The sequence below is a fragment of the Protopterus annectens genome, chromosome 2.part2 (genome assembly GCF_019279795.1).
Source record: "Protopterus annectens isolate FY-2018-M chromosome 2.part2, PAN1.0, whole genome shotgun sequence".
Classification (NCBI taxonomy): Eukaryota; Metazoa; Chordata; order Ceratodontiformes; family Protopteridae; genus Protopterus; species Protopterus annectens.
The window spans coordinates 1,093,667,779-1,093,692,857 of NC_056730.1; the positions used below are offsets into that span (position 1 = coordinate 1,093,667,779).

At 41.2% G+C, this 25,079-nt stretch overlaps 1 protein-coding gene across 5 annotated transcripts in view; it reads right to left on the reverse strand.

Annotated features, from left to right (window-relative positions):
- The window catches only part of SEMA4D (semaphorin 4D), a 1,587,330-nt gene that overhangs the window by 456,057 nt on the left and 1,106,194 nt on the right, over positions 1 to 25,079 (reverse strand). For 3 of the 5 annotated variants that reach the window (XM_044064319.1, XM_044064317.1, XM_044064315.1), the window contains exons 13-14: positions 10,497 to 10,669; positions 10,357 to 10,400 (exon numbers count right to left, since the gene is read on the reverse strand). In XM_044064319.1, the coding sequence (XP_043920254.1) occupies positions 10,357 to 10,400; positions 10,497 to 10,669 (217 nt within the window). The remainder of the gene's footprint in view (positions 1 to 10,356; positions 10,401 to 10,496; positions 10,670 to 25,079) is intronic. The other 2 variants (XM_044064318.1, XM_044064316.1) reach the window with 1 other exon arrangement.

Below are 25,079 nucleotides of genomic sequence, written 5' to 3' on the forward strand. Positions count from 1 at the left end.
CACTCTGGGTCTCTTGTCCGGAGGGGGTTGGGAACCCCTGATAAGAGTAATTAAATCCTCAGCCATTTTTAGCATCTGCTTTTTAGGCATGGGGCCTGGAGATGGGCCCTGTGCAACAGGCCTCTTTGGATGCATGGCTGATTTGGACTTAGTAAAGGCCTTTATGGAAAAGGAAGATGAGGGTCTAAAGACACCATGGGTGGAAGTGGACCTGTCCACATTAGGAGGCTCACCACTCACAGTGGCTTCGGTAGCTGTAGTCTGGGTATGGGCCGAGGCACCTGCGGTCTCGGTTACAGAAGACACCGCCAGAGAAGTGTCGTCGGTAGTCAGGGGCTGTGTAGGCACCTCGCTGAGAACCGGACCACGTGTAGCCGGTTTTGGCGTGGTGTCGGTGGAGACCGCGGACCTCGCGTGTCGGTCTTTGTCCTTGCGTTTTTTGGACAAAACCGTAGTCGGAGTCTCCGACGACATTTTATAATCAAAAGCTTTACCAAAAAAGTGCTGGGCGAACTCCGCCCGATGCTTAATAGTGCGTTTATTGAAAGTAGCGCCAGCGACAGCCGAGACGTCGTGGTCTGGGCCTAAACAAGGTATACAGAGGGAATGGAAATCCTTATGCGGTATTTGCTTCCCACAAGAAATACAATTGTTAACTTTGTCTGACATCGGTCTGAGGCAAGAAAAGTTTCCCCAACGGGGTACTTAGCTTTAAAGAAGACTTCATTTCCAAATTTTCGTAATTTCAGGAGCTGGCCGACCGGCACTTGCGAACTGCTTCTGCTTCGGGCACCGCGCGGCAAAAAAGACTGAAGAAAATGGCGTCGGCTGTGTCTTATATACCTCTGTCGCACTGACGTCAGGAAAGAAAGTGACGACAACCGGCGCCGGACCTAGACTTTGGAATTCGGCCGACCGAGGACCCGCCTGACGGCAGGAGAACCCATCTGTTATGACTGCAGCTGTATGCACAATGAACATCATGCTGGAACCTTCTTTCTGTGGATTAATTTCTGAACCTGAACCACAATTCTCTGGTGACATTCTGGAGGGAGAGATGCTATCATTGTCCGTGTATTCAGCACTGCCCCTATGAATTCTAAGTTTTGTGTTGGGGTTAAACATGACTTTCCTAGATTTACCACGATTTTTAGATGGGCACAGATGTTGAGGGTGTAGTCCCTGGTTGTTATCAACTGATGCTTGGTCAAAATGGTTATGAGCCAGTCGTCCAAGTACAGAAAGACACGGAATCCCTGTAGTCTCAGGTAAGCTGCTGCTACTACTGCCATGTATTTGGTGAACACTCTGGGGACTGCTGTGAGTTCAAAGGGCAGTAATCTGAATTGTTAATGACTGGCTCCCAGCCAGAAGCAGAGGAACCTTCTGGAGCATTTGTCCATTTTTATGTGGTAATATATATCCTGAAGGTCTACTGAACACATCCAGTTGTCTTTATTCAGAAAGGGAAGGACAGATTGTACCGGCACCATCCAGAACTTTGTTTACTGAACTGTTTGTTCAATGCACTGAGATCCAAAATTGGTCTCCAGTTCCCTGTCTTTTTTTGGCACTAAAAAGAATCTCGAGTAGGTTCCAGCTCCTTCATTGTCTGGTGGGACTTGTTGGATGACTCTTTTGTCCAGCAGTTTTTGGATTTCTTGTACTGCTGAATCCCACTGATTGGGTGGAAAATCTGGCATTTTCTAGTAAAAGGGGGAGGTTGAGAAAAGGGAATCGTACAATCTCTGGATATGATATGTTGCACCCAAGAATCTGTTATGTTTAGCCAGGTGTTTAAGTGCAAGGATAAACCACTTCTAGAGGAAGACAATCGGGCCTCCCTTCAGGAGCACTGAAAGGGCTTGCCTTGGAAGGAATTCCTGAAGCCCTACTTTTGAGGACCACCTCTGCCAGAAGGGCAGAGTCTTCTGTTTTGGTTCCCCCCTCTGCCTCTGGAAGAACTCCCTCCATATGTGTCGAGGAAAGATCCTTGGGATTTTTTGAACCACATTTTTCCACCACTCCTCTGGTTCCTAGAAAAAGACCTTTGGGGGGGGGGGGTGGAAAAACGTATGCCCACAGCAGACAGGGTCTTACCATCTTTCTCACACCTGGACAAAGTTCCTTTCACTTCTGGGCCAAACAAGGATGTTCCATCAATACGAGCACTGACGAAAGAAGACCTGAATGGTTTTGCAAAATCACAAAGGTGCATCCAGGTGTGTCTCCTAATAACTACACATGTACCCACTGTTCTAGATGTCCCTTCGGCTGTATGTGCAATAAGCCTCATGGATGAATTGGACACAACTCCAAGGTGGTTAATTGGAAAGCCATTTTCTCTTGGATTCCCTCAGCTACAGCTCCTGCCAGGGTGTCTGATAATTTCTTGATCAGATTTCATTGGAGTCTGGTGAAATATGCCATATACTTCAAGGACGTTATAGTGAAGGTCAATGAAGCGCAGACCTGCTTCCTGAACCTATCCATAGCCCAGGACTCCCTGTTGGGTGGATGGACATAGGAACTCTCCTCAGCTAGTTCCTTTTTAGTGGAGGTTTCTACAACTATAGCATCAGTTGCAAAACCCTTAGCCCAAAACAGCTTGGCTTTGGGCGTGGAAAGTATCCTGTCTGATCTATTGGGGATGGGCTCGATGGAGTCAGGGGCCTTCCATGCCTGCTCTGAAATCAAATGAATGAGCTCATCAGTGGGCAGAGTCACCCAAGAGGTAGATGGGCAGGTGATGAGTACCTGTAGGTAAACAAACTACTCAAAGGAAGGGTTTTGTGATTTTCAGTCACCTCTCTGACTTAAAATTCCCAGGATGTCTCCAAAGGAGACATCTTTAGGGGGTGACCTTGGAGAACTCCTACCCCTCATCGAAATCTGTATCTTCACTGACTGATTCCAGGGGGGAATCCAAGTGCTTCCTCTTGCACTTTTTTTTTGTGAGGGACCTCCTCAGGGGGATAATCTGGGGAGGTATCAGAGGATGACAGTATCTGTGGCTGTGACATCTGAGACTTCAGCACCCACTGTTCCAGTGGAGAGGCAGGTGGAACATTAGAGCTGGGGGGGACCTGTTCTGATGGGGTAGGCACCGACTGAATTTCTGCTAGAGAAAGGGCCCCCCCTGCATAGCCTCAAAGGTCAGTCTCCCTGAAGAGGGAAGGGAGCCCATAACCAGGAAAGGCTGCCTTGGAATCTGGGTAATCCCTGCTCCTAAGATCCAACCCTCGAGACTGAAGCTGGAGCAGAGCTAACTTGAGCCAAAGCTCCAAGGAACAGGAATGGCTCTGAAAAACCTGGAGTGGAGACCTGCTCCCCGGAGCCGACAGGGTAGCTATTGCTCCAGGAGGTCTCCGGTTCAGAGATAACCAAAGAGCTCAGAGTAACTGCCGGCTCCGCAGAAGCGAACAACTCCACAGCTGACACAGTCAGAGCTGGGAAAACTGGAAAACAGGACTTTAAGACCTCTGAGGAGGTTAGAGGAGGAGTAGTCAATGGAGTGAAGGATGTTTCAGTACCACGACCAAAAGGAATCGGTACCGAAGATGGGTCAGAAAGCCCTCTAGCCTACAAAATCCTATTCACCAGCCCCTCCACGTCCAGTTCTGAAAGGCTTTTGGTGGAGCAGACTGCCAACGTGGAAGGAGATTCAGGCCTCTGCAAAAACACTTCAGGTAATTCCCCAGCAAAGGGATATGTTGAAGGATAATAAGAGGTTCTAGGCACCAAAGTCTTAGTTTGAGATACAGAATTCAGTTCTTGAGTCGAGGCCTTTGATGCAGAAGGACTTGAAACTGTAATGGGTGCTGAAATGGAAGTTGTCGGCACCAGAATCTCAGTAGCAGAAGCCTTCAGTTCCAAGAGAACTTTCGGAGCCAAGGTCTTCAACTTTTTGGCCTTCAGAACCAACGGCCAGGTCGGAACCAAATTACTTCTCTTTTTAGCTTTGTCAATAGACAATGAAGAGGAAGGAGAAGAAATATTAGACTTCATTTTATCTGCAGTGGATAAGGCTTCTCCAAAGGCTGAAGGTAGGAGACCTTTTAAAATTAACTTGTTGTGCCTCTCTACTAAGGCCCTGTAGCTGAAGGTGTGGCCAATACTACAATCTTCCTGTAAATGGAAGGGGCCAAGACAATACATGCATAAAGAATGAAAGTGAGAAAAAGGAATTTTATGATCGCACTTCTGGCACTTTTTGAAACCAGAAGGGGTCTTACCCTTGTCAGCCATATCAGAGGAAGAGAACAAGGGAAAAAAAACTTGCACAGAAAGAAAGGGAAATGTATAGGTATTTATTATTATTTTTTTTTTTTTACAACAAGGAAGAATAAGGAACGACTATCAACAATGATAGTTAAGAGGTACACAAACGTGTACAAGGAGGGAAAGGATTACAGACAGAAAGAAATGGAAAGAGAAAGAGAGAGAGAGAGAGGGAGGGAACTATCAAGTGTAAAGTAAAAAAGAGTATCAACAATGATACAAAGATTACACAAAGTGTAACGAAAGAGATGATGAAAAAGAAATTTCAAAGAAGGACACAACATTTTTTTATCTAATCCGACAATCACTTGACAGTGTCAGCTAAATGCGACCATTTCGTAAAGCGGCAAATGAGATCTGAGGTAACACAGAGAGAGAGGGATTCTGGGTAGAGGTAAAACTTGAGACTTTTTGGCTGGTGCGAGCTGTAGTAACAGCCATGTTGGTTCCGATATCAGAACCGAACCCATCTGTCAAGGATAGAATGAAGATTGACAGCATCAACTCTTTGATCTCCACTCACAAATTCATCTATGCTTTTTTGGAATCACATTCTTTCCTTCCCTCTTGGTCCCTTCTCTGTCCAAACATCTCCTTGGACTTCTCTATTCAATGTTCTCTGACTTATATTTCTTTCTTTATCTTTAAAAGTTTGAGGTTATTACACCTAAGGGGTAACTTGAATGGGCCAGGCATTTTCCCCTTGAAGAAGAATCGTTACTACAATTTAAGGAAGGTTAACAATACCTGTCTCAATAGAATTACACACAAATAAAGTCACAGTTACATTGTCATTTTAGATTAAACATCTAGATAATTTAGTTTTATACTTACTTCATGTCACACAGTAATAGAAATCAGGCTCTAAACTTAATTCACAGGGAAACCACCATATTGTATTACATCTGGCACCCTGAGTTTGAAACCACTGGTTTCATGCACTGTCGATAGACTGAATGCCCAGAATAGGCCTTCTGCACTGTGATGGTTGACACAGAGAAAATACTGGACATTAGCATGGAAGGGTTAGGGGGACAGACTACTACCTGCAAAGCTTGACACTCTCCCTTTCTTATTGCATAGATCCTTAAAGGGCTGTAAGATCAATCACTAAAGTAAAATATCTTGTCAGAATATAGCAAGCCCACCTGATGGCCAGATATTCACTTTGAGAGTCCAGTACTCAGAATAGCTCAAGACTGACTCTTTCATCCAGATCAGTTCTAAGAAGATGTTTAACTAATTTGGTTCTGCCTAGAAGTCACTGTTATGGAGCAGAAACTCCCACACTTTCTTTTTTGGGGTCTGGATAAGTTCTCCTCTACTACCACTTTGAGTATGGATAGCAGTCTTTTTCCCTTTATATGATCCCCTACCTCAGCTGCCAGGCAGACTGCGGCTGTCTCTGTCTCTTTCCACAACATAAGGATGTTTATGTAGTAAATTTTCACCTGACTTCTCATCAGCTTACCTCTGTATTCACTTTTTACTGCTTTCTCTGTGATCCAAAAGGTCCTTTCCACTTGGACAGAAAATTACTTTCGGTTGAAGGTACTACTCCTGCCTTCTGGCATCTTGACTGTATAGTCCCTGCTAAACTGCTTGTGTCCTCTTCATGTGCTCACAGACTATTGGCATCACAGTGTTTAGTCTACCTTGCATGGAGGTATAGTGCTCTCACATTGTTTTAAAGGGAGACACGTCCTCTTTCCCAGTCTTCTTAGCTATATTTAATAATCCTTTACGGTGTCTCTCATAGAGAACCTCACAGGAAATGAATCTGTTAGAAACTTGAGGAACCTCATGGACAGCAAACAGAAGGTATGGCAATAATTGTCCCAATTTCTGACATCCTTTTCTGTCACCTTCCTTTACATGGGCTTTGACATCCTGTTAAACTGTTCCACCAGGCCATCAGTTTGTGGATGATGTACGGAAGTTCAGAGTTGCTTCATTTTAAAGTTTTGACAAAGCTGATACATGACTTTCAACATAAAAAGAGGTTCTGTGGGCATTTCATTTGGTATAGAACAGTAGGACCAACTATTTTGTTGTAGCCTCAGAATGGGTTTTCAAAGAGGGACTGCTGCAGGCAGTTTGGTTGCACAGCCCAGTGTGACCAAAATATACCAAAATGCACTGGTATCTATTACTGGACTTGATTAAGGGGCCCGCAATGTCCATGGCAATACTCTCAAAGGCAGTGTTAAGGATAAATTTAGGTATCAATGGGCTCTTAAAAAGTGGATTTGAAGACATCCTTTCACACTGGGCTCAGTGGGCACAACAGATCTCTTACCACTTGCATGATCCATAGATAGGTGAATCTGGCTAGAGTTCAGGCATTACTTTTGTCTGTATCTGGATGTCCTTCCAAGATATGGATGTAGTTGTACTCCTCCCCCACCACCCTGGGCATGTTCTTATTGGCTGTGCTTAGAGTCTCATTCTCCCATTGGACGTTTGTTCACTTGAAAGTCAAACAGAGTGGCATTCTCTCTCTGGTAGATCTCAGGAAGCACAGGGCTCTGCTACCTCTTCTGCTAAGACTGGGACATAGTTCTCCATATGTCACTCTTCTCTCAAGAGTGATAACTCCCTTCAATAATCAGAGAACCTATCTATTTGTTCCTTCCACTGATTATGGCTATGTTCTCATTACTACAGAATTTTGCTATGGATCCCCTCCTCCCATATTTAAAACACAGAATTTCTGAGAATGCTCCTTTTGGTTTAACAATAGGTTTCTCGGTCACTTTAGGCAGTTCAGTCAAATACAGATTTTCGTAGCCCACTACTCTTTGAGCAAGTGATACAAAACTTTTCATGTCTTGTGGACCTGCCTGGTACACCCCTTTCTTAATAATATTAAGTTGTGCATTCTTAAATGTATCAATCACTATTGTTTCAGTTACAGTCTCTTTACTATTACTTCTGAATCTAATCATCAAGTGACAATGTACTTAAATAATTGTGACCTTACTACTTAGCTTTTATTACAAGTCCATTCTTTAACCTTAACATCTTCAGTTTCTGCAGTGACCCCCAGACAAACAAGCTGGCAGTATTTTACTTTTTCATATAAAGCATGAAGGAGATCTCCAGTGTGTTGTGCAACCATTGTTTGAGGCCACCTGGTCTAGTCCCAGCCCTTCTATGAGTCTACTTGCTCAGAAGTCTCAGTACATGCTTCTAAGTCAGCTTTGCAAGTCTGACACTTCAAGGGTGCTGCATCTTGAATGTATAGCCACAAATGTGGCTACCACATCATACCCTCTGGAGTGGCAGCTATTATCTGAAGAAATTACTCTTCAGCAGCAATTCTGTAGTTCCTGGGATTGGAAGACTTCTGTCTGTATTCTGCCTTATGACTCTGGACTCGCTTCTTGCTTCTAGCTTAAATAAATCAATTCAATTACTTTTGGAGTCCAGAAGGCAAACACAATTATAGTTCTTGAATGCAGCATACATTATAAACATTTCCAGTCTCTCTCAGCACAACACACCACACACAAGTACAACATGAAAAAGATGTTGCTGTTTTCTTGGGGAATTATTCTCTTTTGGCAGTGGCAGGTTTGGAAGAGTACAGGATTTGTACATCTTGAAAGTTAACATCTGCTGCATCCACCAGTGTGGAATATAAAGCAATGGCCACCTTTGAGTTTTTTCACACTATTAACAAAAAAACAACAGTCTGGGCTGATCTCATCCATCAAAATAAAAGCTATTTCAGCAATTTTTTGAATGGAAAAGGTCCATACACACAAAAAAAACCTCTTGCAAGCTCACTCTGGGGTTTTCTGTGGTGCAAATTAAAGGTTTTACTGATCTTAGGTTAAGAATTTTAAAATACAGTGGTACTAAATAAAATTAAAAAAACAAAGACCATCTTTATTCACAGGTCATGCAAAGACCACCAGGACTCTCCTCTGATTAGCTCTTCCTTCTAAATGAATTCCTCCACAGCCAATACTCTGATCTCCACTCATGAACTCATTCAGACTCCCCGGAACCTCATTCTTTCCTTCACTGTCAAACATCTCTATGTCAAAACATATTCCAGGAGTGGACTTCCCTGTGTAAGGTCCTCTCTGGAATTCACAGTGCGAACTTCTCTGACTTGATCTTTACCTAGCTTCCTTAAATACCCTGAGGTTACAGCTGAAAGCTATTTTGTATGGGCCAGGTATTCTCCCCTTAAAGGGGAACAGTCACTGCAGTTTACTAACAGCATTTGTTTCAATAAAGTTGCACACATTAAAATCACAGCTGTATGGTCATTTTAGATTGCACACCATCAAGAAAAATCACTGTTTCATACTTATTTCTGGCCACATCGAGAAAAATCAATTTTTATTCTTATTTCACAGGAAAACCACCATGTTATGTTAAAGAGGTTTAAATGATCAAATCCTATGAAACGTTAAACCAAGGCCCCATCTGTGTGAGTTGGTGGTAGCTCAGGCGGACGTAAACAATCTCTCGGTACCTATCGAAAACCATATGGGAAGCTCCCGATGCCCTTGCCAACTTTACCCTACTAGTAGAAATACCACCTTGGGTCTCTCCTGAAAAAAGGCTACTAATCTAGTGGGACTAACCCAGTCAACAAGGGATAAATAAATAAAAAGTGTTAGTGTACGTTCCATTGAATATACTATATAGGACATGTATTTCCAACTTGGCCACAGTTAAAGCTCGTCACAGAGCAGGGATGAGCTGTGTGAATCTTGCACTTGTAATATCCCCCATTCCAGGGCTCACGTTAAAGTCCATTCTGGAGTTTCAATAGGTACAGTCTCAACTGCTGTACTTGTGATGTGTTGCAGTTTGGTAAGTTTAAGTTTGCATTTGATTAAGTGACACACACTTCTTACAGAAGATATGAATCAGTAAGTTTAACAAATTAATCAGATTTGACTTGACAACACTAAACTAATCAAAATGAAAATAAAAACTCTTTTATGCATAAAAATAAAGCACAACATATAAAGAAATTTCACATAACTTGAGTTTCCGGCAGCAGTAGCATTGCATACTAACAAGATGTTAAAATGCACCGGTCAGTTACAGAAGCATCTTTGCAATTAATTTCATTTCCTATTACATTCTTCGTGACAAAGTTGCAAGTGATTTTGCAAAATATGAATACTACAATGTGTTCTTTGATTTTTTTAGTTTCACCATTTAGTTGTTTTTTTCCCCTCTATAACCACATCCACAAAAGGATGTCATGGTGGGTATTGACCAATGATTTACATACAACTGCAAAACTTATCATTTTAGATAGTAAAGTAATGTCTTTCGGCTCTTCCCAGTTAGGGGTCGCCAAAGCGGAACTCCGGTTCGCTAATGATTGGCAGTGGATTTTTATGGTGCCGAGTTGCCAGCCCGACACACAACCTTCAAAGAAGGCACACCCATTCACGCATGCACCTACCTGCATGTCTTTATACGTCACTCGACCACGGGGAGGACATGCAGACTCCACACAGAAGGTGCTCCAGCTGAGAATCGAATGGGAGAACCTCTTTCTGTGAGGCGACAACGCTAACCGCTGCACCACCGCGGCCTTATACAACTTATCATTTTAGATGACTAGCTTATTTACATGAGGTTTCAACACATTACTACGTGTTGATTTTCAATGTCAGGTGTTCCACCTGCAAGAAGTAGTTGATAACTTCTCTTTCTAGTAAGTAAGAAACTACATCTGATGTACTTAACATGGAAATACAGTGGTATATACATTAACTTAGTGAGAAATTGTGCATTAAGTCTTTAATGATGCAATGGCAGGGATTTTCAGCTCTGAGAAAAAATATTCAGGGGCCATCCTTTTCAACAAAATAAAATGGAAAAAACAACACACTTTTGCAGCAACGGCATAATTTGGCAGTGTACAATATATGGTGGTTACATCTGGCTCCAAAAATTTGTTACTTGCATTTGCTTCAGAATATGACCAATACACTTGAAACAAAATTCTTGCAACATGTGAGCCATCATCAAGGCTGTCACCTGGCTCATTTTTACCAAATGCAGTGCCACTTGTAAATCCACTGTACATACCTTTGCAAGTAGATGAATCACCAGAGAGCTGCTGCACCAAACTGCTGTAAACATAAATTACATTTTAGTTTGTACTTTCTGAAGTGCAATATATTTTTAACCAAAACAGTGTTAAAACAAATCAAGCCAGTACTAATTACCTCTGATCCAGTCCTGGTTTATAAATGCTAACACAAACATTTCCCCCTGAATTCCATGCACATAAAGGATCTCTTGCTAAAATGCAGTCTGTGCAGGTCTTGTAGTTCTCACAGAAAGCAAGTGGAGACTGAACAACCCCAGTGCTGGAACTTGCATACAAATAGTTTACGCCCTGTGAAGACAGCAGTAAAGACTGTTTACTGTTTGCAAGAAAACAGTTTATATGTACATCTGTGATTATGTCATATTTACATTTTCTTCAGCTATGTTTTACATGCATTGCCAAAAAATTGGCAAAACGCGGAAGATGCACAAGAAATTAAGAAACAAAAGAAAACAGAGTATTTTTACAGTTTGAAAAACATAAACTTCAATCTGACATGAGACCATAAAACAAAACAATAATCATGTATATAATTCAAGCACATCTTTTGGTAATTACACCCTGAATTACAACAGAAAATACAGTTGTGTAAACACACAATGACAGTAGGTATTTTAGTTACTAAGATCACTACTACTGTGTTTGTCCATCCAGCCTGACTTTTAGAGCTGTAGATTTCACCAAATGGCTATCTTCAATACACCAACAATGTCAGCATGCCTTTCAGCAGAAAACATAGAGCAGCTGTACCACCTTTGGTTCTTTTTTGGAGTAAAGAACTACCACCAAGTGTACCTACAAAACCTGAGAGATTCTTCCCAAGGATGGACGAAAGGCCTCTCATGAAATATTAAATTAATTACCTCAGGACTAATCAGGGAAGTGCCCCTTATCCCCTGTTCTACACTCCCTGGACCTCCCATAAAGACTGTAAACTGATGACATCCTAGGAAATGGAAGGGGTTATTGACCATACTGCAACAGTGATCCATATGTTGAAACACCTAATGTTACGGTGAGTAAAAATTGTCATAAAAATCACTGGTACACTATCTTCATTACTCCTTTCAAGGGTACTTGTATTGTATTCCACAAATATAGAATTGCATTCAGAACCAACCCACCATTAATACCTACAGTTGTGCCACAGTTAGCCACCACATCAAACATTCCAATTACGAGTGCTTATCACAAGCCTCAGAAAAAGAGGGAAAGGCACTTATACCTTAATGTATGTGACAGGCATCTGAGGTACTACACTGAAAGAACAAAAGTCTTGACGTAAACAATCCAGCTTTTTGTATCATTTATATAAGGAATACAGGGCAGACCAGTATGCAAACAGACCTTATACAAATGGCTGACATTTGTTATGACTCTGACACGCTAAGATACTATAAAGTCAGATCAAGGTCCACTCTGGTAGCTACTGTGTAATTTTCTTTGCAACTGTGTCAGCCTAGAGAATTTCAAGGTATTTGGACTATCACTCACACCTTTTCAAAGTATTACAAATGGGACAGACAATTCAGAAGCAAGGCAAGTTTGCCACAGCCACTTGAGGGGCATGTGGGTACCTCCTCCTTAGATCTGAGGCCAGGTTGCCACAGAGATGGCAATCTAATTTAGGTTCTTTGCACATTACAGTTAATAGTTCAGACATTCCTCTTGCTGAGGTAACAGCCACCAGAAACAGGATCTTCCTTGACAAATATGTCAGTGCCACTGTGCTGGCTGTTTCAAAGGGAGGCAGAGTTAGCTTTTCTATCAGAAAATTCAAATCCTATGGAAGGCAGCATGCCCTCCTTGGGAAGATTAAATGAAGATTAAATGAAGGCTAAAGGAAGGGTCACAGGCAACAGTGCAACAGTGGAAAAGTGGACTTAAATGGAGGCACAGGTGAATACCATAAAATATTACAGGACTTCTGATACCAAAGCAGTTTATAACATTATATGATACTATATAATGGTCTAAACACCAAAATGAAGATCTCCATTTTACTTGGTAAGATTTCCTGGTGTTGTGCTTTCTGGCCTCCTTAAGGATACATGTCTCTTTAATGGGGAAGGTATCCAAGAGCAAAATCCTGAGGCTCCTGAGATTTGGGAAGATAGGTAACCCTCCTTGTTGAACTAGTAATGTGCAAGGTGTTGACAACTATAGGGATTCATCACTGCTCTTCCAGTTGGGATAACCAGGGCTGACTTGGCTAGAAGGGGTAGCAGGATTAAACTTGCCTTGCAATGTACTTTGCCAGGCTGCCCCATATTCCTCAGCAAAAAGCAGTCAAACAGGATTTTGCCAAGGAGGGTGTCTGTGGGTTGGGCATCATTAAAGATGGACTTTGCCCCTGAGAGTACAAAATAGGAAAGCTCTGCTGCAACTGTGACTAATTTTATACACCACCTTAACCACTGCCGCATTTCCCACTGCATCTAGTTCCTTCTGAGTTTACAGTAAACAAGGTAAAATGTCTAAAGGAGGAATGTTAATTAGTGGTAGATACCACTGTTTCATTTTCTACATCTTTTATGGGTTCCTGTTTCCAACTGTGATGTCGGTACTATGGCTAATAAGGCCTCACTGTGTTACTGAGAGTATGTGTGTATGTGTGTTTATGTGAGGCAAACACTTTGCATCAGCAGAGCCCTTGGGCCCATAGAGGACTGAAGGGTTTGCACAGGCCACATATTACCCAACTACAGAATATTGTTTTAACACCTTTTTGGCTTTTTCCTTTTTTGTGTCACTTGCCTTTATACACCTTTCCTGACCTGCAATTAGATGCTTCGTCTACTGGGAGAGGGACAGATGCTTTTGGCCCAAAGTGAAAAACATTTTATGTTCAAAAAAAGCCCAAATATTTTGTGTTCTACACAAGTTTTTTTTTTATCACTGAAAATATAATGGTCTAAATACCATGTTCGCAAGAGGAAACCTGTTGATCTTCACTGTCCACTGAAGGTGGCAGTCATTCAAGGGAATGTGTTTTCTGCAGGCACACTTACTTGTGATCTTTTCTAGGGATGCCATCACACTTTGAAAGACCTCCAAACTCTAACAATTTGTATACAATAGCTTGTAAACTTTTGTTGTCTCTTTTGGCTTTTCCCGGTTAGGGGTCGCAACAGTGGAACTCCGGTCTGCTAATGATTGGCAGTAGATTTTGACATGCCGAGTTGCCAGCCCTGACGCATAATCTTCAACGAAGGTACGCCCATTCACGCATGTCTCCACACAGAAGATGCTCTAGCTGAGAATCGAACAGGACAACTTCTTACTGTGAGGCAACAACACTACCGCAGCACCACCACCGCAGTCACAATAGCTTGTAAACTAACAACCATTAAATCAGCAACTGAACAGTAGAAAAGTTTTCCCAAACTGGGTACTTCATGAACTGCTCTTGGAAGTCAACTGAACAGATCTATCAATTGCTTCTTGTGGCAAAAAAAAAAAAAAAAAAAAAAAAAAAAACATGATGTGAACTCTCTTTCTCTTTTTTAGTGAGCATACTGATGACATGCTCAAGTGCCACTATGGGGATGTCAAATGTTATATGATGTATACCCACCAGCATGCATTTTCCAAGAAGAATGAATGATACTGCAGAATTGATCTGTATGATGAACACGTAGTAATGCAATATGCAACTGTATAAGAATATTTCTCCATTCCTCCATAATACATGTCAGAGAAAATCACTGTTGTCTGCAGTCTTTACTACAAGGGATTTTACCACAAAAAGCCCAACAACCAGCCCAACTTCTAGAACTCAACACCCTTCATCCCCTTCAGACTGGGTGGATGTCTGTTCCTCAGGGGAAGTCAGGACATTACCTGTACAAAGCTGAAGTTCACCCATTCCATTTAATCTTTTCTGCCCGAGATGACTGCAGGGTATCTACCATCCTACAGTCTAAGCAAGATCATAAGGATCCAAACATGGCATATGTGTAAACTTCCTGGAGAGACCAAATGCTTAGAGAATTAGGGTTCTCTAAGGCTATATAGATCTGGGAAAGGCAAAGGCTCTGAGATGGGAGAAGGGTAAAGTGTCAAATGCACAGGGATAAGGTATACTACTTCAACCCAGAATGCTCAACAAGAGACAAGAGGATGGTAGTAAGGAACTAGTACAACAACAGTGATGTACTTAAACATTTAATATTATAAGTTCTACACAGTTATACTATGCTCTTCATATTGGTCATTGTTGCACTAGTCCTTAATACTAAAATGATTTTCAGAGATAAGAAGGCTAGGGAGGTGAACAGACTGGTATGACGGGGCTGCAAAAAGCCCTGATAACCCAAACTTACTCCGGGAAGCAATGTTTAATATATACTGGTTGGAAAATGTATGAACCGATGATCACATGGCTGTTTCAAGAATAGCCTGTGCATTCACATCTCATGAAAGGTCACAGGTGTTGCTGCACCTCCAGTAATGTGGGCTCTCTTGGTCTCATCCAAATTCTTTTTGTGATGACAGCAACATAACAAAATGCTCTGAGCCAGTCATCTGGAAACTGCCTGCTTGGAAACTGGTTTTCCTTCCTTTCTGACTGGAAAGGACACATATAACAGATCTGAAGCTCTGATGTTATTAGTTTTACCTAGGCTGTATCTCAGCTGCCTGTGTATATCTTAAGAAGAATTATTGGTACTTACGTATTATCGCAACCAGATTTTCGCGGTTGCGAAATTTGCATGCTGGAGTGAAACTGAGTGTGGGAAACACAGTGAAATGTTATTTGACAGCCTTACTAAAGAAAAGTAATTTTGGATTACATTCAGGAAGACAAACAAATGTCAGTTCTTCTTCCTGTTTTGTGTGCATTACACATGCACGCTTCAAACTGTCAGGGGTGCTGTGTTACTGACAAAAGGTATACTTTCACTGCAAGGAAGGAATGCTGAGAAGAAAAACACAGACACTCATGGAAATGCTTTCGGTAAACTTTCTTTGTAAAACTTTGTAAACACAGTTGAAAGCTTTACAAAGAAAGAGTTTACCGAAAGCATTTCCATGACCATGACTGTCTGTGTTTTTCATCTCAGCATTCCATCCTTTTACACAAAGCCAGCAGCGAGTTGGTTTTGTGTTATTGGTGGCATCCTATAGTTCAGGGATGAAAACACTTACTTACAGCGAAATGCAAGCAGCTTGCCTGCAAGTCTGTTGACATTTTCCATCACTTTTACAGACAGTTTTTGTGTTTCTTCGAAGTCCTGTGAACGATGGTCGACGTAGAAATATGAATGAAAAAGTACAAGATAAAGTAAAACACATAAATTTGCTTTTACACTGGTTAGGTTATCTGGCTAATTTTAGGACACACCACAGTTCAACAGTGTATGTTGTACAACACGCGATTGATGCCAGATGTCCGTTTTCAGTTGGTGGACAACCTCCTGCTTGCCTTGCTTATTCCTGTATGTCTTTCACAAACCATTGAGAAAAAAAAAACAGTAATTGGGAGTTTGCACACCCCCATTTCACATAAACTGTTTTCTCGGAAACTATATGACTTACAGAAGGTTAAAAATCTGGTTGCGATAATACGTAAGTACCGCATTATTTTTCTTTTTATTTAGTGGTTAGGAAAGAAAACCAAGAGTTGTGTAGTTATGCTGACAGAGAACCCAAGTCACTACTTATGGCATAATTGTGGGCTAGTTCTAAGACTGACCATGTCCATATGGAAGACCGTATAAACACCTGTAGTTCCAAAAATCTTCCTAGATGAGATGATAGCCAGAAATAAAGCTGTTTTCTGGTTTAGCTATCTGATGGGGCTGAGGCATTAGGCCAAAAAGGGAGAGGTTTCAGGAACAATAGTTCAAGTCTCACAGAGAGGTGATCATTTTTCTTGGTAGTCAAAGATGAAGGTATCTGAATGGAGAGACAATAAGTTAAACAAAGGAGAGTAGTGCTGCTGGAACTGAATTCATTCTTAAGTCTTGGTGAGTATCTTCACAAGGTGAACCCTGTTTTCCACAAAATCTCACCAAGGCAACACTGATATATTGACTGTATTTTACATGGACAGGTTAAAAAACAAAAAAAAGATAGCTAGGTACACAAGTCCCAGGATAAAAAAGTGCCCAATCCTGGTAGGCAAACAGCTGCCAGGACTGGAAAAAAATGACACTGTAGAATCCTCAAGACATGGAAACATTCCTACAATGGGGCTAGGACAGGTCCTGGGGAGGATGGCCCCACTTTTGTAGAAGTAGCAGTCCACAAAAATCACAAAAACTGATAGGCCAAAAAAGAGCCATAAAGACGAAAGAGTGGACTACTGAGGATAAGAAATAAATTATGTATTGTTACTATTATGCAAGCAGCACAGAATTTTTAGACAGAAGACATACAAAAGGATTTTAGAGGAAAGAAAAACAATTGCACAAGGAAAACTGTCAGAAGCTTCAAATAAAAATTTGTGTTCGTTAATACAACAGATTTATGAAAAAGATTACACAGACTAAGAAACCTTGGTCTGTTTAGAAAAAGAAGTGACTGAGGAAGTGTGAAAATATAAAGAACAAAACCCAAAGATTTTTGAAAGGTATCAAAAAGAAACATGGACATGAGAAAGAAAGAGAGATCTGATATGGTACAATATTTATGTAAAGTGGAAAACTCAATTAATCAATGTAAAACAAGCAGCCCCAAAGATATTCAAACACATTCAGATATGGAAATTTCACAACAGAAAAAGTAAAATCACAAAGAAGGAATATAGAACAGAAGATTAGTAAAGTAGAAGTTAAAAAAGTAGATGCTGAAGTTGTGGAATACCTGCAAAGTGAAGCATATAGTGTAAAAAGGCTAACATAGGTTATATCATAGCACGATGGAACAGCGAGTAGTTAAGTAAGGAGAAACCAGAGGAGCATTAGACATTTCTGAAGAAATATGGAAATGGGAAAGAGGAAAGAGATTTAATATGGTGCAACATTTATGCAAAGGAGAAAGCAAAACTAATCAATACAAAAACAGCAGCACCAAAGATATCACAGGCATCTGGATATGGAAAATTTTATAGTACAAAAAATAAGATAAAGTAGAAAAGAGGGTTAGTAATGGTAAAGTTAAAGAAATAGAAATTAAGTTTATGGATTACTTGCGATATGAAGAATTTTGTGTAGAAAATCTAAATTTGATAACATCACAGCAGGAGAGAATAACTAAGGAGAAACCAGTGGAGTGGGAAACATCTATCAGTTGCCATATGAAGATACTTTGGAACCTTCCATAGGAAACCAGTACAAAAGTTCAGTTCGAGTTGCACAGCAAGGGAAGGAACAGGAAAAAGTGGCAACACTGACACACTCAATGTTTTGGCGTGATAGGCCAGAGAGCTCCAATATGCAAGGGCAAAAGATGACACAGGATGAAACTGAAGAGAATATGGCACAGGAAGATGTTGTGGAACTTTGTACAGAATGCCCACAGGAAATTAAGAACAAAGAATGTGGTCTCAGTTTAGAAGAAATGATCTAAGAGAAGAGTTGCTTGATTTAACAGAGATGGACAGACACATTAAGATCGATGAAAGAAATAGACAACAGAAAACCCAAAAAGTTAGAAGTTTGATAAAACAAACAAACACATTAATTACCACTGCTCATAGGGATTCATGTGATACAACATAAGTAAATATGATATATTATTGTGCAACTAAATTAATAACAAATAAAGTCTTACCACAAAAACACAGGTCAGTAAGGGAAAGGAAGGGAAGGGCAGAAATCAAATGCTATCATGGAAGTACTGAACAGAGAAAACTATAAAGCAATTAAGCCAAGAGGTGTCACTGTTTTAGAAAAGTATAGAAGAGGTAACAGAGCAATAAAAATACTCAGAAAGACATACATGATAAAAGCAATGAGCAGTATCAGATGAGATCAGGATCTACTGTGCATTATCACAAATAATACACTAAAAATATCAGCACAGGCAGAAAAACTTAAAAGATATGCAGATAAATAAAACAGAGAGTTGGGGATTTGTTTTCTTTGCTCGTAACGGAGCTAATGATGCTTTGACAAAGAACTACTAAACTTGGACCACAGACATTGCTTTCGCAAAGACTTAAGTCAAGACGCTTATTTTATGTGTAACTGTGAAGGATTCAGCAAGGCAAAGTTTCGATAACCCCCCTCATCTGATGCCCATCGCGTGGATCCTAACTCCCAGACGCTGACCTACAAGAACCCCTAGTGCGAACGCACAAACCAGCCTTCACCCAGGTCCATTGAAACTAGTCACTCGAAGACTTAAAATCCCAGGATAACCCCCCTCATCTGATGCCCATCGCGTGGATCCTAACTCCCCGACGCTGACCTACAAGAACCCCTAGTGCGAACGCACAAACCAGCCTTCACCCAGGTCCATTGAAACTAGTCACTCAAAGACTTAAAATCCCAGGGTAAAGGACCTCTCAAACCCTAAAAGTGTACATTATATCTAGTGACTGTGGCAGTATTTGTATCTTACTAGTATAGCTGCTATTTTATCCCACTAGTTCTGCTAGCGGACATTGAACTAACCGCAAAGAAAACAAGCAAGCTTACGTTGTACTCGCAGGTTCCTAGGACCCAGGGAAAACCTTTGTCCTGAGCAACCTGTATTATCACTATTAACTAAACTGTTTGCGGGACTCACGCATGGCTGTAAACTGCTAACTGCTAATGCTTAGTGTGTTAAGTACACTATGACCCTTTGCTGTTACTTACTGATATTATCATGTTACTGTAATTTTCTAATCATAACCTGCTAGAGCTAACTTGTAGTTTGTTGATAAGCCTTCCATCTCTCATACTTCTATTTCTCTTTAGATAACCCCCCTCATCTGATGCCCATCGCGTGGATCCTAACTCCCCGACGCTGACCTACAAGAACCCCTAGTGCGAACGCACAAACCAGCCTTCACCCAGGTCCATTGAAACTAGTCACTCGAAGACTTAAAATCCCAGGGTAAAGGACCTCTCAAACCCTAAAAGTGTACATTATATCTAGTGACTGTGGCAGTATTTGTATCTTACTAGTATAGCTGCTATTTTATCCCACTAGTTCTGCTAGCGGACATTGAACTAACCGCAAAGAAAACAAGCAAGCTTACGTTGTACTCGCAGGTTCCTAGGACCCAGGGAAAACCTGGGTGGTGTAGTCCCCTCAACCTGGGTGGTGTAGTCCCCGCTCCGCTTCGCCTCGCTCGGCTCGCCCGCTCCCGCCCTGCCCCCTATTCCCACCCGCCCCCACTATCTCTACATTTATAGGGTCATTTAGCCCATCCCCCTTTACGGCTAACCAACCACAACTGTCCCTCAATCTGACTCATTTCCCTCCCACTTCCTGGTACTGCCTATACAACTAAGGCTACTTCCTTGGACCGCCCACTACCAACCTTTGCTCATCCTCCCTCCTTTTTCCCCCCTTAGCTTTTTTATTTCCCCTATTTCTCCAAGGTTTTCTATCAGCATTTCATACTCACCAACCTCTCCTCTCACCATGGACAGACATTTGTTTACTATCCTCCCCTTCATATCATTTCTTCTTATTATATCATATCATCTAACAAGTTACGAAACTCTACCCCTTGTAGGAGCCCACCTCCCAAATGGTCATACCTCTCTTCACTCCCAAAATCCCTCCAATCTCATCCCCCCCTTTCACTACCCCGGTAATAACCAGTTCTTCAAAACACCCCATCTTACTCCTCGCCACCCTAAAGTACCTAGCTCTAAGGACACTCTCAAACTACTAATTAAACTCCAAAAGATATTTGACTATTTGAAAAAATCCATCACAAAAGATGGCGACATCCACCCCAACCCAGGCCCTAACTCTGATCCAGGCCTCAACATCCTGAATTCAGCTAGAACCTCAGCAGGCTCCTCCTTATCTTTCACCTCAACCTAAGAAGTATCAATAATAAGGTCCATAACTTACATGCCATGCTTGACCACTCCCCAGACATTATGTGTCTAACGGAAACATGGCTAAAACCTAGCACCAAGGACGAAGAAATCATCCCTCCTGGGTATAACATTCTCAGATCTGATCGTCTAACTAGAAAGGGTGGGGGAACAGCCGTTATGTTTAAGAATACATTGAGCGTCACTATGAACCCCCTCCAACCCCCAAAAATTTCTAACCTTGAACTGCTTGCCCTAAAGCTATCCCTCAACAAACAAAAAAGTATTAATCTCATCGTAGTCTATATACCACCAGGAAATAACGTTGAAAACCTTGAACATATCCTTAATTGGTTAGATACAACCTATCCCCAAGAAACCATAATACTAGGAGACGTTAATATTGATTGGTCCCTCTACTCCAACCACTCAAATCCTCTCCCCATTAACTTGCATGGCTTCTCTCAAAATATACTATCTACCACCAGAATTGGGAATGCTCAACAAAAGGAGAGCATCATTGACTGGATCCTTACTAATAAAGCCCCAAATAACTATACTGCAGGGACTCTTCCCAATGACCTTAGTGACCACCTTATTACCTTTATCTTAAAACACAAATGTACAACATCTAACCATCCCCAAACCAGGCTGGTCAGGAACAGTAAGAATTTTGTCCCACAACACTTTCTTGCTGATCTCAAAGCATGTAACTGGTCCTCCCTAAAACGCTTCCTTAGAGGACAGTGTCTCTTATTTTAATGACACTTTCCTTAAGATACTTGATGTTCATGCTCCTAAAAGACTGACCAGGACCAAGGAACGTATTGCTCCTTGGCTAACAAAAGACACCAAATCCAAAATTAAACTCCGGGATCAGGCCTGGAATAAATGGAGAGCTACCAAAAACCCCCTGGACCGGATCAAGTTTCTTCAGCTTAGAAACTCAACCAAATTAGCCGTCTTGATGGACAAAAAACAACATTTTTGTCACCTCCAAGACAAACACCAGCACAATCCCAAAAAATTCTGGGTTGGCTTCAATCATCTCCTTCGTTCAGGAAAATCGACCACCCCCACCCCTGGTAAACTCATCGGCAAAGATCCAAGTGAAATAGCTAACACTTTCAATACATTTTTTACGGAGACCATCCAGTCTCTCGCCAATCAGCTTACCAATACTCCCTCATTCACAACCCCAACTAAAAACCCTTCTCAGTCCTCCCTTAACTTACAACCCACACCTACCTCTTACATTCGTTTCCTCTTGAAAAAACTCAAACCAACTACCTTAGCGGCTGACCTACTCCCAGCCAACTACCTACAAATAGCATCTGACGCCATTGCCTACCCTGTTTCAATCCTGATCAACCGATCTATATCTGAATCTTCTATCCCCTCAATCTGGAAAATCTCTTATATCATCCCTCTCCATAAAGGTGGATCCTCCACTGACACATCTAACTACAGGCCAATAGCTATACTGTCTCCCTAGCCAAAATCCTGGAACGCTGTGTTCATAAACAGCTCATTACCCATCTTTCTCAAAATAACCTCCTGTCTAACACCCAGCATGGATTCCACCCTCATCACAGCACAACCTCTGCTCTTCTCTCCTTTGTTGATTCAATCAACCAAAACCGCAATAACAAACTTATTTCCTCTGCGCTTTTTCTTGACCTATCAAAAGCCTTTGATATGGTGAACCACCATCTACTAATACAAACACTGCAAACCTTTCATCTTAGTAAATCAACAATAAGTTGGTTTAACGACTACCTATCGAGTAGAAAGCAGGCGGTTCAGTGGCAAAACAGGCTATCAGACCTACTCCCCACTAATATCGGTGTTCCACAAGGATCTATACTCGGCCCCCTTCTTTTTTCCCTTTTTATTAACAGTTTACACACGATCATTCCTAAAGCCACTTGCATTCAATACGCAGATGACTCCACCCTGATATGCTCGGACGTTTCTCTTGCCAAACTCCAAGTTGCAACCCAAAATTGCTTCTCCTTAGTTGAAACATGGTTCTCAGAACTAAAGCTACTACTAAATCCATCCAAAACTAAATTACTTCTATTTTTCCCCACACTAAATACCCCCCAAGTAAATGAACCACCTAATGCCACTACCCCAACCTTCTGCGTGTCCTCCAACAATGGAATCGTAATCGAACCCGTCTCCCACACCAAACTTCTTGGGGTTACCATAGATAACAAACTTAAATTTGATACACATGTCAGTCTGACCATTAAGTCTGTAAACAAAAAACTCGGGTCTTTGTATAGATTAAAAACTTTCTTAACTCCGCACACCAAACTAACTATTGCTAGGACCCACCTTCTGTCTACACTCCTCTACGCTTCACCAGTATTCTCCTTCCTCAACAAGAAGGAACTCAGCAAACTGTCTACTAGCTATAACCACATAGCCAGATTTATAACAGGGATGCCCTATCGGACCCATCACTGCCAAAATCTTAGGACCCTCGAATGGTTAGAACTCTCCAACACACTCAAACTTAACCAACTCTCTGAGGCATTTAAAATAATTAATTATCCAGAAAAAACTCCCTCACTGAACAAAATACTTACCCCTTAATCCAACCTCACATCCCTTAGGTCATCCAAAAGCCTACTAGTTCAAACCATCAAGTCTAACAACTTGGGAGGCGAAGCACTCTATGCCAATTCCATTGGCAAATCCTGGAATGCCCTGCCAAATAACCTAAGACACATGACCTCTCTCTACCAATTCAAAAAACACCTCAAAGACCTATTAAAGTCCCAATGGCTCTGCCCCTGCTCTAATCCTGACTAATACTAAAACTCTCCTTGCCCACTAAAGTCCCTACTAAACCCACTAACCTATGGTCTCAACTAATTCTAATGCTAGTTCATTATAGGTATTGTACTTCTTTTAAATAATTGTATAATATATATGTTTGATTCCTCTTTGAATGTAACAACTATAACTCTATCCTTGAATGTTATGTTTAACTACCTCTTTATTGTGGAGCTTTTCTCCCCGGGCCTCTACTGAAAATGGACATGTATCCAGCTAGACTAGCCCGGTCAACAAATGTAAAGTAAAGTAAGTAAGTAAAGTAAATATAAGTGAAAAAGTACAAACTAAGCAATTTATCAATGACTCAAATATTTTATAGAGAATTGTGAAACAAGGCAAAAGGAATTGAAACACCACCAAAAAAAAGAAGAAATAGATACATTTTGGAGAAATATCTATGAAGATCCTGTGGAACATAAAGATGCGAAATGGATAGAAGAAGTAAAAGAAAGAACAAGAAGTTCAAATGTACAGGATATGAAATGGGATGAAGTAATGGCCAGACAGATTGAAATTAACTTAAGAAAAGCTCCTAAATGGAAAACTCCTGACCCCTAACTTCTTACTGACAGTATTAATAGATTTACATGAAAATTTAGCCATGAGTAAGACCTATTTGCATGGGCACCCAGAACAAACACTAACCTGGTTAACAACAGGAAAAACAATGTTCCTACTTAAAAGCGAATCTGCACGCTATCCAAAAAACTACAGACCAATAACTTGCCTTCTGATGACATATAAACTATACACTGGAACTGATGCAGACAGAGTTTACAGTCACTTAGAAGAAAACTCAATCATGCCAACAGAAAAAAGGACAATAAAAGAAAGTCACATGGAACAAAGGATTGTTTGTTGTTAAATAAAGTTATAATGGAGAACTGCAAAAGGGGAAGAATCTGAATATGGCATGGAAAGATTATAAAAAACATTTGACATTATCCCACATTCATGAATAAAACTGCTTAAAAATGTATAAGATATACCATACACTGATCGATTACATTACAGCAACCATGAAACAGTGGAAAACCACTTTACAGTTAAGCTATGACAAATGACAATTATTCCAGGGATAAAAAATCAAAGGGGACATTCCCAGGTGACTCTGTCACTGCTGCTCTTTGTCTTGCCCTTAACCCATTAAGCTGTCTACTTAAAAAGGTCATGGCTATAATTTGGCTCCCAGAAAACAACAAAGTATAAAGACATCTCATCTTCTTTTTATGTATGATTTAAAAAGTACAGTTTTGTACCTACCATAAATGTAGATGTTCGAGGATCCACATTGCTGCAGTCATAACCTGTGGGTAGTCCGCTGTCCTCGGTCGGCCCGAATACCAAAGTGTTAGGCTGGCGTCGGTCATGGTCGCTTAGATCTGACGTCAGTACGCAGTGGTACTAAAGCGCATGACCGACGCCATATCCTCAGTCTTTCTTGCTCCAGATGTCAGAAGGCCTAAAAAGAAAAGGCCATAGCCAAAAATAGAAAATACCCAACCACCAATATAGAAAATAATTACCCCAAAAGCAACACAGCAACCCCAAACTACAGAGGGGAAGGAGGGAGGGAAAATAGGACTGCAGCAATGTGGATCCTCGAACATCTACATTTATGGTAGGTACAAAACTGTACTATGTTCTTCGTCTCACATTGCTGCAGTCATAACCTGTGGGTAGAATCCCAAAGCAGGAAGGGAGGTTGGCAAAATTAAAAAGCATTAGGAGCTGCTAACATGCCCTGTAAAACTGCAGTGGCAAACCCAGCCCTAGACTTGGAATAAAGACGGAGATGGTAATGTTTAGTAAAAGTGTGCACTGAACTCCAAGTAGCTGCCTCCAAAATATCCTTAGTAGCTACTCCCCTTAAAAAGGCAGTAGAAGTGGCAGTAGCCCTAGTGGAATGAGGTCTG